Below are 15263 nucleotides of genomic sequence, written 5' to 3'. Positions count from 1 at the left end.
AAAAGAGCAGGTGCCAGGCCTTGGCTTTGTCCTATGATTCATGGGGACCTATCACAGGTTATTAAGAAAGAGGACAAGGGACACAGGTACATCAGCTAAGGTTGGGAGATGAGCACAACGGGAAGGCAGCAGAAATTCTGAGACCGGTCCTGAAGACTAGATTGAGTGTTGTTAGCGCCATCTTCCCCTCCTCTCCCTTCCCCTCCGCTCCTATCTTTCCCTTTTGTCTTCTCTTTCCCTTTTTCTTTTTCTAAACAGGGTCTCATGTGCATCCCAGGCTGGCCTCGACTTTCGCATGAACGGAGAATGACTGTGAACTCCGATGCCCTTGCCTCCACCTTCCATGAGGCAGGCACTCTAACACCTGCTTTATGCGGAGATAGGGATTAGCATTGCTCTCTGCGAGCTAGACTAACTCTGCCAACTGAGCTGCACCTCCACCCTGCATTCATTTTCTTACAGCCCAAAGCCTAGATGCAGGTTTGGCATTCTTTGGAAAGAAGTAAGACTGTAGGGGTCTCAAAGACACTTGTAGGACAGTGTTCTAAGCAGGGAGAAGAAAGGATGCGGAGTCCAGAGGACAGCAGGATATGGCAGTCCCACAGCAGTAGATGCCATAGGTCTTTATCTGTGAGCTTTGGAGGATCCCTGGGCTTTCAATAAACAAGTCTCTACTGGAAAACCTTTCCTGCCGCTTTTAGGCCAACGGCAGCTCCTGAGTCGCTGTTCTCATGACACTTGTCCACCATCTGCCCGGCACCAGTCCTGCAGGAGATTGTATTATCCAGTTACTGTTTGTTAGGCTGAACAGACCGTGAGTTCCTGAAGGTGCAGGCACTTCCTGAATGTACTCTCCGTGGTGTCCTGAGATCCAGCATCAGGCTTAATGCGTAATGAGGGCCAGATGGTGTCTGTAGAGTAATTGAATCGGTGGAGGCTGTCTGTGATGGGTGGGTGGGTGGATGGATGGATGTGCTGATGTGTGGTGCAATGTATGGATGAATGGGCTGGTGGATGGATGCCTAGGTGAACGGGTAGATGAATGAGTGTGTAGTTGTGTGTGTGTGTGTGTGTCTATGAGTGTGTGTATGAGTGGATGGACTCATGTGGGGGGGAATGTATGGATGAGTATCTTAATCAATGTTCTGTTGCTATGGAGAGACCCAATGGCCACAGCAATTTCCCATGAAGGAAAGCATTCAATTGGAGCTGGCTTATGTTTCAGAGGTTTAGTCCATTTCCACCACGGCAGGAAGCATGGTGGCACACAGACAGATGTGCTGCTAGAGAGGTAGCTGAGAGGTCTACATCTGGATCTAAGACAGCAGGAAGAGAGAGACACTGAGCCTGGCTTGAGCATTTGAAACCCCAAAGCCCACACCCAGTGATACACTTCCTCCAACCAGGCCACACCTACTCCAAAAAGGCCATCATACCTCCTGATAGTGCCACTCCCTGGTGACCAACATATGAACCCTATGGGGCCAGACCTATTCAAAGCACTACAATGAGTAGATGAATGGGCAGATGATGCCAGAAGCCCCAGGAAAGAGGATGAGAGCCCTGAGAGTCAACATAAGGAAGGACTTTCTAACCAAAGCATTAGCCACGGAGTTGGACGGCCTACTGTAATGGAGGATGAACTTCCCAGCATGCATGTCCAGCTGGAGGCCAGCTGATGGCTGGTCATGATGCACTGGGGAGTATCCACCCAGGGAATAGAGATGTAGACTGACTCTGGGACTGTCTATCTGAATGAGGCCAGGCTTCAAGATTCTAGACTCCTAGGAGGGTCTTCGGTGCCCAGCAGCAGAAATGCAGTTGGGTATCTTGGGCAGTTCCTGGATGACTGCCAAGCAATGTAGCTAACTGATTATTTTTAAGTTTTATTCTTTTACATTTATGTGTGTGCGCGCGCATGCGTGTACCTGCCACAGTATGGATGTGGCAGTTAGAGGACTACTTGCAGACATTGGTTTTCTCTTTTTACCGTATGGGCTTTGGTGACTGATCACAGGTTGTCAGGCTTGCTGGCAGGTGCCTTTAACAACTGGGCCATTTGGCGCCCTCTAGAGTGTTTTTCCATTTGATTCCAGTTTGCTCAGTTTTCCTTTCTGGTGTAATGAAGAGAGGGTATTGATGGTAACATCCCAACTATAGAACTTTCTGGGTGTTCCTGGGGGAGTTCTATGGAATGACTCACTGAATCTTCTCAGCACCCCAAGGCATTGTGGGAGACATTATGATCATTATCTCCATATTACAGATTGGGAAACTGAGGCACAGAGTTTACATAAATGCCTAAGAGCTCAATCAATAAATGGGAGAAAACAAGACTTGAAGCTAGGCAGCCTCTCTGCCATGCTCCATTTTACTGCCTCTTTGGGCGTGATTGACACTTTTAAGTGTTCTATAGACAACAGAATTGTATGCTCTGTTTTCAGATGAGGCAAAGTTTTACACAGAGAGGAAATTGAATGATTTGATTCCTCTGTGATTTCAAATACTTTTTGTCTATTTGACTGGTTTAGTTCTGAAAACTTCTGCTCTATTTTTAATTAATAGCAGTTACATACATATAAAAGAAAATTGTTCTTATCATTGCTGTTTGAGGCAGGGTCTCACTGTGCAGCCTTAGCTGGCCTGGAACTCACTATGTAGACCAGCCTGGCCTCCAACTCACAGAGGTCCACCTGCCTCTGCTCCTGAGTGTTTTAGGATTAAAGGTGTGCGCTACCATGCCCAGCCGAAAGTCCTGGTATTGAGCCTCCATGCACTGCTACATTGTCCTCATTCTGTGTGTCTTGTTGTTTGTAACGCGAAGGATTCTGTGTTCTAAATTCCGAGTAGTCTGGTAGTGACATTCCCTTCCCACTTGCTGTTTGTGTCGGTCGCCTGCTTCCCTCGCCCACCCCTAACCTTCTCTCTCTAGCCACGTAGTCATAGATAAAGTCCATTCCCTCATTTTGTTTTTAATTCCGTCTTTCTGAACTTGCATCCTAGTAAATGAGACGATTTGGTTCATTCTGTATGGTTTGCTTACCTGACTTTGGTATCTATTTTATTTATGATTATAATGATTTATTTTACATTATCCTCCAATGCTTGCCTTTTTAAATTATGCTATTTTAAAATGTGTTTGAATATTTCACACATGTATGCAGTGTATTTTGGATCATCTCGCCCTCTACTCCCCTACACCAGGTCACCTCAGATCTCTTCACGTTTGCTTTTTTTTTTTTTGTCCTTGGAATTTTTCTGCCCCACAAGTCTGCCTCACTTTCCCTTATCTTATAATCTAGGGCAGGCAGCTCTCTTTATATTTGGAGAAGAAATACTCAATGCCCACTTCAGCAAGTCAGCCTGCTTCCTGCTCTGCCATTCTCTGTGCCTCTGCCTCTTCGAACCGGTCAGACTCATCTGCCTCTTCGATTTTCTGTACCCGCTGCCTCTATCCACCTTAACTTTTCTCATCACCAGACTTTCAGGGCCTTTCTTCTCTTCCCCATCTGGTCTTCTCCAGCCTGTAGGTTTTGCAGAGACAACGCTCTGCCTTCCAGAAGATTACTCTGTGAGTTATCGTCACAGATCAAGGCAGCCACATCCCCAGGCCGTTTATCTCTAGGCATGTGAACCCAGTTTCCCATCTTTTCTCACCTCGTAAACTATCATCTATCAACACATCCTTCTGTCTATCAGCCCGTCTGTCAATCCGTCCATCCCTCCCTTCCACGCAGTGCACTCCCAAGCCTTTACAAAGGGTATCATTTCCCCTCCCCTATCTCCCACTTTGAACTCTGTCCTAACTACTTCTCTGGCTTGTCAGACAGACAGCTTGCTAGATCATACAGCTCCTAGCTCTCTGTTTTCTGTTCAACCATCTCCCCTCAGAGGCTCCTTTCCTGACCACTCCATGCTAGCAGCTCACTCTCTGTCATCCCCTACCTCCCACCCCCACGAGCGGCTTACTCTCTATCTCTCTCACCATCCCCCCCCCCGTTCCTGCTAGCAGCTCACTCTCTATCTCCCCCATCCCTGTCCCCGCTAGTGACTCATTTTCTGTCACCTCCTACCTCCCCCCACACGAACGAGTGTTCCACACTCTATCCTTCCCCCACAACCCCGTCCCGCTAGGGGCTCACTCTCTGTGCAGGTATCAATCACTTCCCTTCCTGTGGGCAGCACCTAAAGTGGAAAAACTCCACAAGAAGTTCTCCTTTTCCCTTCTGCTGACTTCCATACCTCAAGTGCCCAGGACAGTGATTGACTCACAGCTGATGTGCAAAAATTTGTTGCAGAATCAGTTTTATGTTGTCTCTGCTCAACAACTTTCTTCTGGCCCAGCAAATGGGTGACACCTCAGCTGGAAGCCAGGTCTATGGCCTCTTTGGGGAAACTCCCACTGTCTTCTGGTCTCCCAAGTTGCACAAGAAAGGCCTAGTGGCATCTCACCCTATTTTCCGTCAGTATCCTAATTTGTTTTTTTTTGTTTGTTTGTTTGTTTTTGTTTTTAGAGACAGGGTTTTGTTGTAGCTTTGATACCTGTCTTGGAACTAGCTCTTGTAGACCATGCTGGCCTCGAACTCACAGAGATCCACCTGCCTCTGCCTCCAGAGTGCTGGGATTAAAAGTGTGTGCCATCACTGCCCAGCTGAGTATCTTAATTTGCACACTGTTGTCAGTGTGTATTTTTGTTTCTCCATCACTCTCTTTCTTCATCCGTGAGTAGGTGCCTTAGTCCATTTCATGTTGCTGCAGTAAAAGACCCAAGGCTGGGTACTTTCTACTGTAAATAGGTTTATCTGGCTCATGATTCTGATGTTTGGAGCATTTAAACAGCCTGGAGCTGGCATCCGATCCAAGGTCCCCTTACTGTGTCATAGTAGCCCGGAAGAGCTGAAAGTGGGCCAGAGGCATATGGGAAGGGCTAAGCGTGTGGATGGCCTCCCTACAGAAACACGTTCTCACGAGAATAGACTGGGGATTCTAGAGAACTCTATTAATATTTCCTAAAGACCATTTCCAATGGTCTAAACATCTTCCATTCAGCCCCACCTCTTTAAAAAATGTATTAGCTCTTTGAGAACTTCATACAATGTAGTTTATTCATCTTCTCAGATCAACTCCCTTCCTTTCCACCCAACTTGGTGTAGTCATCCCTCACCACCATCAAGGCCTGTTGACTGAGGTTTCTGTCCCACCCGGTCCCGCAGTCGTTTGTCCCAAAGAAATACACAAAGATACATTAATTATAAACTGGTTGGCCTATTATCTCAGGCTTCTTATTAACTCTTATAACTTATATTAGCTCACAATTCTTGTCTGTGTTAGCCATGTGGCTTGGTACCTTTGTCAGTGAGGCATTCTCAGCTTTCTTCCTCTGTGGCTGGGTCACAACTGCAGACTGCATCTTTCCTTTTCCCAGAATTCTCCTGTTTTCATTGCTCTGCCTCTACTTCCTGCCTGGTCACCCCACCTATACTTCCTGCCTGGCTACTGTACTTGTTATTAAACAAGTACAAGAAACAAATCCTTACAGGGTAAAACCATTGTCCCACGGCAAAGGCCAATTTGTGCTACCCAAATATTCTTGGATGTGTGGCCATCCATTGGAGGATAGACTGATAAGAGACTACACTTTTAGAGAAAGCTGAGCCTTCCTCTCCCAGTAGGTCCTCAGCTTTGGGGTGGAACCTTATACTAAGTTCCACTTCTTTAAAAAATATTTACCTATTTTGTTTTTGAGTAAGGACTTGTTGTATCCCAAGCTGGCCTTGAACTTGCTGCATGGTCAAGGATGACCTTGCGTTTCTGATTCTCCAATTTGTACCTTTAGGGTGCTAAGATTACCACACACCACCACACCCAGTTTATGTAGCATGGGGATTGAACCCAGGGCTTCCTGCACACCAGGCAGGCGCTGTAACAAGAGCATCCCATCCACAGCCCAGTGGAGTAATATCCACTCCCCCTTCTCCTTTTAAAGGTGCTACCGCGCCCATCATCACACTGAAGGTTGAGCTACCAGCACATAGACCTTGGGACACACAGCCTACAACCAAACCCAGATAGGAAGAGTCCCCAGACTGTATCAGTAGATGAGTGCGTGGACAGAAGGGAGGATTTTGGAATGAGAGGGCCAGGGAGGGTTTCTTGGCAAAACAAACACACTGTCAACCATGGGGATATTCTAGATGACTTTGGGGCCCCAGAACAACTTCATCGACCCCATAGGGAGCTTGTTAGAGATACTGTGGCCCTACATCAGACCTATGGAGCCAGAAACCCACATGGAGCACAGCAGTATGAGCGCCATCAATGTTCTTTCCAGGGCATTCGGATGCATGGTTTGTACACTCTGCAGACGGTCTTCATTTAATAGGTGGGGAAATTGAGTCTAGGGTTAGGGAGATGACATGTAGGAACACACATCCCCTACACAAGCCCAGCAATCCCCTAGCTCAGGGCTCAGCTCTTGCCACCCAGCCAGGCTGCGTCATTTTGTCTTGTTACTATTATTATTATTATTATTATTATTATTATTATTATTTTCCAAATCAGAAAGAACCTTGTATTCATCAGCCACTCTGAAAGCATTGGGATTGAGTCTCCGCTCTTAGAAAGGTTCTGATTTCCCTGGGGGCTTGCCAGGACTAACAAAACACAACTTCTCGTTTTTTCTATAGAGCTCTGAGCTGCAGGAGTGAGCTGGGCTGCTTCATTGCAGTTCCCCAGAGGTGGCTCTGGCAACTGTGTAATGTGATCGCTCCTGCCTGGCTCTCACCTTGCTTCCCCAGTGCCCAGCACATGTGATCCAGTTTCCTCTGTGCGTGGGAGAGGGCATGTGAGTCATGCCACGGATGCCAGGAGGGCCCAGGAGCTTGGACACTACCCACAAGCCCAGCGCAGCTGCTTTTCTTGTTCACATTTGCATTTGCCCAGCACCTTCTAAGTGTGTTTTGTAATTCCTGGCCAGGCTTCTTTATATGCACTTTTTTGGTCAAAATCATTAATAGTATAAAAAAAACTGCTTAATTTTTCACCTTACCTGGCACCTTTTCTGATTGCTGGAGATCTTCCTCCAGTTGAGTTTGAAGAAATCAGCTTCCTAGATTACGTGTGTGTGTGTGTGTGTGTGTGTGTGTGTGTATGTGTGTGTGTGTGTGTCTATACCTGTGCATAGGAGTTTGTACATATGTGGAAGCATGATGTGACCAGAGGATGCCTTTAGTGTCACACTTCAGGTACCATCCCCTTGCTTGAGATAGGGCCTCTCACTAGCCCACTACTCCACCAGACAGGCGAGGCCATCTGGTCAGCAAGCCCCAGGGATCTTGCTATCTAAATCTCCCATCTCTGCATCTATGGGATTACAGGTACAGGTGGCCATGCCCAGTTTTTATGTGGGTACTGGGTGTCTGAAGTCAGGTCTTCATGCTTGCCAGGAAAATGCTTCAAAATGGCCTTGTCTACCCAGCCCTTGTTGTTTGTTGATAGAACCTGTTTTAGGGCTGGAGCGATGGCTCAGGGTTAGGAGTATTTGGCATTCTTGCAGAGGACGAGGATTTAGTTCCCAGAACACCATGGCCATCTGTATCTCCAGTTCCAAGGGATCTGGTGCCCTCTTCTGGTCTCTGAAGGCACTGCAAACATATGGTTCATATTCATACACCCAGGAATACACACACACACACACACACACACACACACACACACACACACACAAACTTATTAAATAACTCTTTAACAAAAATAGTACCAATCTTAGCAGGGATTACTTGTTGTTTGTGGTGATTTGAAAGAAAATGGACCCTAAAAGGAGCACTATTAGGAGGTGTGACTTTGTAGGAGCAGGTATGATCTTATTGGAGGGAATGTGTCACTATGGAGCCAGGCTTTGAAGTCTCATATATGCTCAAGATACTATCCAGTGTCTCAGAACACTTCCTGTTGTCTGCAAGAAATGTAGGCCACTCAGCTACTTCTTCAGCACCACGTCTGCCTGCACACTACCATGTCATACCATGATGATAATGGATTAAACCTCTGAAAATACAAGCCACCCCAATTAAATGTTTTTTTTTTCTTATAGGAGTTGCTATGGTCATGGTGTCTCTTCACAGCAGTAGAAAACCTAAGATAGTTTGTTGGTCTCGGCTTGCCTCTCCTTAATCTTTAGTGGTTTTGGACATCTTTTCCTGTAATCTGTGGCTGTTTTTATAGATCCTTGGAGAAATGTCTGTTCTGTTCAAGTTCCTTTGACCGGTTTCATCCTGCAGTGTCTTTGTATGCTGTAGATGTTGATGGCTCTGTATAAATGTGTCTTAGCTAGAGCTTTACTGCTGTGAAGAGACACCATGACCCTGGCAACTCTTATAAAGGAAAGCATTTAACTGGGGCTGGCTTACAGTTTAGAGTTTTAGCTCATTATCGTGGCAGGAAGCATGGTGGTATGCAGGCAGACCTGGTGCTGGAGAGATAGCTGAGATGTCTACATTTGGATTGACAGGCAGCAGGACTGGCAGGCGGCAGAGAGAGAGAGAGAGAGAGTGACAATGGGCCTGGCTTGGGCTTCTGAAACCCCAAAGCCTACCCCCAGTGACAAATTTCCTCCAACAAGGCCACAATAGTGCCAATCTCTAGGAGCCTACAGGGTACACATTTTCATTTAAACCACCACAAAAGGTAATTTTCAGATATCCCCTCCCATTTTCGGTGCCCTCTTTCTTTGTTGAGAGTGGTCTGTGGCTCACACACCTTTCCATTTTGATACAGTTCATTCCCTGATCCAATCTCATGAAACTTTCTCTCCTATTTTTTCCCCTAATAGTTTTTCTTCTTTTAGCTTTGATATTTAGGTCTTTGAATAATTTTTAAGTTAATATTTGCATATAGGATAATGGGAGGTCTGGTTTCATACTTTTTTTTTGCCTGTGGGCGTTGAGTCTCCCCCTGTATAGTCTTGGCATCTTTCACCCACAGGCTCTAGGGCTGACGTGCTTTGCTTGGGATGACACTGTGGATGCTAACACGTGTGTTTCTCCTGCCTAGGTAGCATCACACTGTTTGCATTCATCACCATCATCCTGGGATGCTTGAAAGTCGCTTACTTCATTGGATTTTCCGAGTGCTTGTCAGCCACGGAGGGAGTGTTCCCTGTCACCCACGCTGTGCATACACTGTTGCAGGTGAGCCACTGGTGTTTCTGCATGCTGCCTCTGCTCCAGTGCAGTGTGCCATGAGGTGTGCATAAAACCACAACATCAACACATCTAGAATGTTTCTGTGGCTCCCATCAGGAATCATGAGCTGGTCCAGTCATTTCTCTGGAACACTGGAACTCTTTTGTTTCCCCTCTTGTGGGCTGGAACCTTTTAGAACAGTAGGAGGTCCTTGTTTTCAGCACAGACGATGAACTTGGTTTCTTTAAGAAGTAAGGCCTTGATAGATGTCCTTTAAATACCTAACTCATAGCAGGAATCATAACCCTGACTGCAGAGACTCTTAGATAGACCCCAGTGCAGCACCTGGCCTGAGCAGGGCTCTTTGGTGGCTGTGAGTTACTCTGATAAGGAAAGTCATGGCCAGCATCTTTCTAGCACTTGAAGGTACACCAAGTGCTGAGTTCTTGCTTCCCAGCTGGTGGCGCTAGTTTTGGAGGCCTCAGAATCTTTAGAAGGTAGGACTTGGTTGGTAGAAATAGGCCACCTGGCTGGGATTTTAATGACTACAAGCACAGCCACTGAGTCTGGCCTTGTTCCTGTCACTTTCTCTGTTTCCTGGTCTGACATGATGTGACAATTCTCTGTCACACACTCCATCCACCATGAGCACTGTGTGGGACTTAAAACCTTATGAAACAGTGAGCCTGCACATGCCTTCCTCCTTTAAGCTGTTTCTGTGGGGAATTTTGGTCCAGTTGATGCCAAGTATAAATACAGTGTTCATTGATAGATGAATGGATGAAGACGCTATGGGTCCACAATGGAATACTATTCGGCCCTAGCAGTTGTGGAATTCCACCACAGGCAGCAACACAATAGAACCGGAGGATGCTACATTAAGTGAAGTCAGTCCAATATGAAGTCAGATCTTATGTACTTCAGATTGACCAGGAAGCTGTTGAACTCTCTGCTTCTAACCCGGAAGCTCTGGGGTTATAGGCCCGTGTGTCAATGCTTTTGTTTACGTAGTGCTGGAGATTGAGCACAAAGCCTCTTGGATGCTAGGCTGGCACTCTGCCAACTGAGTTACATCCCAGCTAGCCAGGCATAGAAAGACAAACACTGTGCTCTCACACGGACGGCAAAAGGTTGATCGTGTGGAAGCACAGAAAAGAATAGTGACTACCGGAGCCTGGGAAAGCTGGCGGGAGGAGAGCAGCTGGGTCCAGAGGGTAGCCGGATAGGAGGCAGGACTCCTAATGGTCTGCAGCACAGGGGAGGGAGGGCAGCGGTGGGTGGCAGAAATGAACTGAAGAGTTCCAAGTAAGTAGTAGAGCCTGAATGATCTCAGTGTAAAGAGAAGAGCCAAGTGGCTCAACAGCTAAAGGCACTCGAGTGCAAGGCTGGGGACCTGAGCCCAAGTCCTGGAGCCAGGGAAAGGTGGGTGGAGAGAACCAAGTCCACAAAATTTTCTCTTGACTTCCACAAACGTATGTGTGAGTGCACACACACACACACACACACACACACACACACACACACACAGAGAGAGAGAGAGAGAGACAGAGACATAAACACAGAGAGAATGATTCTATTGCTCATTGCACACTGCACATGTGGGAAGTGCACTGCACAGAATAGCTATGTACAGTTAGTGTGCTAATCAATAACAAACATATTTTAACATAAAAAGATGCTAGATCATCAATCTTTTTTTTACTCTTCCTTATTTTATATATTTACGCTGAATAGAGTGATGTCTTCACGTAAGTACAAATGGTAGATGATTATAGTCAAGAAAATTGCTGTATCTGGTGTCTCAGTTTCCCTTCTTGGTCTTATTAGTGGTGAGACCACCTTTCAGCCAGTGCCAGCAAGCCTGCAGTAGATAGCACAATATCCCAGCTGTAACCTTTATCTTAGACAGCCATCCTGCGTGTTTGCCAGTTTGGGCCTTTGCCTGCATCGTCCCACTCCTGTCCCCACTCAGTCTCTGTTCTACTGTGTATTCAAGTCTTCATTGTTGAGATTCCACATATGGTGGGCTCATGCATGACTGTCTTCTTATTCCCGGCAAATTTCACTTAGCACAATGCCCTCCAGGTTTGTCCATGTTACCGTATGATAGAATTAAGCCTTGCAGTTTTTGAGGAAGTAACTGAAACTCAAAGAAGACTACAGATTTGCTTACATCATGACGAGAAGCAAAGATAATTCCTCCTTCTGAGTCACCCTGGAAGACTATGAATTTGGTTCAGGAAATTTACTGTTCAGATACTGTTCAAGTTAAAAACACCCTCCAGAAACAGTGTCGAACCCCAGGAAGGGGGACTCATCTTCTACTCAAAGGCACCTCTAGTTCACAGCTTCTTAGGCTTGGCAGACAGCTCAGATGATTAGGAATGCTTCTAACACATCATCCCAGGCAAGACTGACTGAGAAAAGGAGCAGAGGAACTTGGGTAGCTTGCTACAGTAGTGGGCTGGTGGGAAAGACTGGGAGCTCACAAGGGGGGAAGGGGAAGAGCGTTGCCTCGCAGGTAAAACCTGTTATGTCCATTGTATGAATTCTAATTCTCAGTGTCTCAGAATGTACTAGTAGTGGAGGACTGGACCTTTCGGAGGGAAATGAAGTCAATGTGTGGCTATATCCTGTGTCCTTATAAGGCATGCTAGACCACGGGTAGACCCAGAAGGACAAAGATGTGATGTCTCAGGTTGAAAGAATATCATCTACAGGTAGGGAGAGAGGCCCCAGAAAAAAACCAACTCTGCTGACACCTTGAAGTTGGATATTCAGCCTCCAGGACTGTAGACGTGCTTAGTTTAAAATAACTTAACTCTGGGACATGGTGGTGGTAGTGTGATCAGTTATATTCCCCCCATCCACAATAGACACCTTCAATCAAAGCAGTCCCCAGGAACAATGGACAGCCTCAATCAAATGTGGTCACATCCAAAGGAGATACCCTCAGTCCAATGTACCCTCCATTTATAGTAGACACCCACAGTCCAGTGCACCTCATCTATAGTAGACACCCTCAGTCCAGTGCACCCCATCTATAGTAGACACCCTCAGTCCAGTGCACCCCATCTATAGTAGACACCCTCAGTCCAGTGCACCCCATCTATAGTAGACACCCTCAGTCCAGTGCACCCCATCTATAGTAGACACCCTCAGTTCAGTGCACCCTATCTATAGTAGACATCCTCAGTCCAGTGCACCCCATCTAGAGTAGACGTCCTCAGTCCAGTGCACCCCATCTATAGTAGACACCCTCAGTCCAGTGCACCCCATCTAGAGTAGACACCCTCAGTCCAGTGCACCCCATCTATAGCAGATGTCCTCAGTCCAGTGCACCCCCGTCTGTAGTAGACACCCTCAATCAAATGCAGTTTCTCACATACAGCAGACATTCCCAGTCAAATTTAACCCTTCATCTACCTCAGATATTGTTGCTGAATATTTTGGGGAGTTCCACTGAGTATACTATATATTTCTTTGTTAAATTAGGGTCCCCGCTCAGGGTTCTTAGTCTCATTAATAAAATAAATTAAGGAAGTACTCAGCAGGAAGCTTGGTTTTATTAGCATTTACAAGAGAAACAACAGCACCAGCAAGCTGCAAGTCTGAACAGCTGCCGGGAGAAGGGCGATGGAGAGCAAGAGAGAAAACCTTTTGAGTTAGATATGGAGGGTAGCAAGCAGCTGCATGGCAGACGAGCCCCATAAAGAAGCAAGCTTCAGAGAAGGAGTGATGAAGCTCCAGAAATGGCCAATAGAAGGAAAAAGAGTCTTAAAGAAATGTTAATTCAGATAAAGTGGTTAAACTTGACCTAGCCCGAGTGATACGGTTCTAGTGACTGCACAGCGTGTGGGAATTCTGGGAAGGAAAAGTACATTTTCTCTTTAAGGGAATAATTATTCCTCCCATGTGTTTAGCATGGTGTAAAGTGAATCTGCCTTCCTGAGGGGTGACCCCTTGGCCAGGGGATTGACAGACACAGCTGGGTTCATGCCTAGGTTTTGGGTAGATTGGAATGTTAGGCTACCACCTAGGCTAGAGGTTTTGTTCCCATACCTAGGAGGAAATACTTTTCCTTAGAGTCTCAATAGAGCCCTGGTCTTTCAATGCTACTGTAATAATCTCAGTCAGTGCTACCCTCCATCTGCTTTAGATACCCTCGGTCAAACGCAGTCCTTCATCCACTGCAGAAATCCTGTGATCTGATCCTGTAATGCTTGGTGTTCTGATTAGGTGACAGAGCATAGAAGAGAGTATTTGATCAGTGTGGGCTGAGATACTATGTCTGCCAGGGCAAGACATCTGGTCATATGGGGAGCATGTGTGTGTGTATGTGCATGTGTGCGTGTGTGTGTGTGTGCGTGTGCGTGTGTGTGTGTGTGTGCGCGTGTGTGTGTCTATATGCATAGTTATGCATGTACACATTCTGTTTTGTTGTTGTTCTTGTTTCTCAAGACAGAGTTTCTCTGTAGCTTTGAAGCTTGTCCTGGAATTAGCTCTTGTAGAAAGGCTGGCCTCGAACTCACAGAGATCTGCCTGCCTCTGCCTTCTGAGTGCTGAGATTAAAGACGTGTGCCACCAACACCGGTCATGTACACATTCTTTAGGAGCCATCTGTCCTAGTCAGCATCTCTGATGCTGTGAAAAAATACTGACCAAAAGCGACTTGGGGGCAGGGCTTATTTGATTTACAAGTTATAGTCCACCTTTGAAGGAGAGCAGGGCAGGAACTCAAAGGAACTTGGAGGCAGAGACCATAAAGGGATACTTTTTACTGTCTTGTTCTCTCTAGCTTGTTTACTTAAAAGCTTATTTTTATTTTATGTGCGTGAGTGTTTTGTGTGCATGACTATCTGTGTCCCTGGAGGCCAGAGGAGGGTATTAGAACCCCTCGAACCAGAGCTATGAACAGTTGTGAGCTGCCATGTGGGTGTTGCGAATTAAATCTTGTTCCTCTGGACGAGCAGCCAGTGCTCTTAACCACGCAGCTACCATTCTTAAAGAGCTCAGGTCCACCTGCTTAGGGACAGCACTTCCCACAGTGGGCTGGAGTCCCCTGCAGCAATCAGCAATCAGTAAAATGTCCCACAAACATAACCATAGGTCAATCTGCTGAAGGTAGTTCCTCCATGGAGGTTTCTTTTCCCAAGTGACTCTGGGCTGTGCTAAGCTGACGGCTGAAGCTAACTATGACATCATCTATTTTTGTATTTTGAGACGGATTTCTTATTGGCTTAGAGCTTGGCCACCCAGCTACATTATTTGCTCAGTGAGCTGCAGGGATTCAGCTTTGGTGTGGGTTTTAGGGATAGGACTGAGGTCCTCAAGTTAGAGCAGCAAGTGCTTTACTGAATGAGCTGTCTCCTATGTGAGACATTTCTTTTCTATTTTTAATCTTCCTTGACCCGAATTTCAGATATTTAATGACTGCATTTACTCTTTGACGATTGTTTGCATGTGTGTAATACACTCGTGGCATTCATCTTCATCCTCTCACACCCACACTAACGCTCCCCTCCTCTACCAAGTCCCCTCCCAGTTTCATGTCTTTTTATTTTGGTTTGATTATTGCTTCATTTAACCAGGGCCAACCATGTGAGTTCTGGAACCTGAAACACCCCCGGTCCCAAGCATTCAGGTCCACAGGGAGATAGCCTGTGCCAGCACCCATGCCTCTCCTTCGCCCCTGCATTGTTAATGATGGCATGGGCTGGATAGCATTACGTGAGAGTCAAAAGGAGACCAACCTAAACCTTACTGCTCTTCACTGAAAGAGCTCAGCCTTTGCTTTCTAGACATTGGTGCAGAGTAGCTATTTAATGGGAAATTATTGGATAAAACCTGGCACTATAACTAAAAACCAAGTTAGTGAGTCTCATGACACACAGACTGATGCCCACATGCCTATCCCAGGGCAGACATCCTCAATTGATTGCAGCACAGCTCCATCCACAGCAGATATCACCAAGTGGTTCTAACCCTACCTTCTCTAAGGAGACACCCTTAGTCAAATACAGACATTCCTAATTAGTTGCAGCACCCCTTCTACCTGACTTGGGAGGCTCCACCTGGCTT

General features: G+C 46.4%; 1 protein-coding gene across 2 annotated transcripts in view; it reads left to right on the top strand.

Annotated features, from left to right (window-relative positions):
• The window catches only part of Otop1 (otopetrin 1), a 29793-nt gene that overhangs the window by 6277 nt on the left and 8253 nt on the right, over positions 1 to 15263 (top strand). For both annotated transcript variants that reach the window (XM_038317664.1, XM_038317657.1), the window contains one exon: positions 9052 to 9188. In XM_038317664.1, the coding sequence (XP_038173592.1) occupies positions 9052 to 9188 (137 nt within the window). The remainder of the gene's footprint in view (positions 1 to 9051; positions 9189 to 15263) is intronic.

The sequence above is a fragment of the Arvicola amphibius genome, chromosome 1, assembly GCF_903992535.2.
Source record: "Arvicola amphibius chromosome 1, mArvAmp1.2, whole genome shotgun sequence".
Lineage (NCBI taxonomy): Eukaryota > Metazoa > Chordata > Mammalia > Rodentia > Cricetidae > Arvicola > Arvicola amphibius.
Note: the sequence above shows the minus strand (reverse complement) of the source record. Positions and strands in the feature narration are given on the sequence as shown.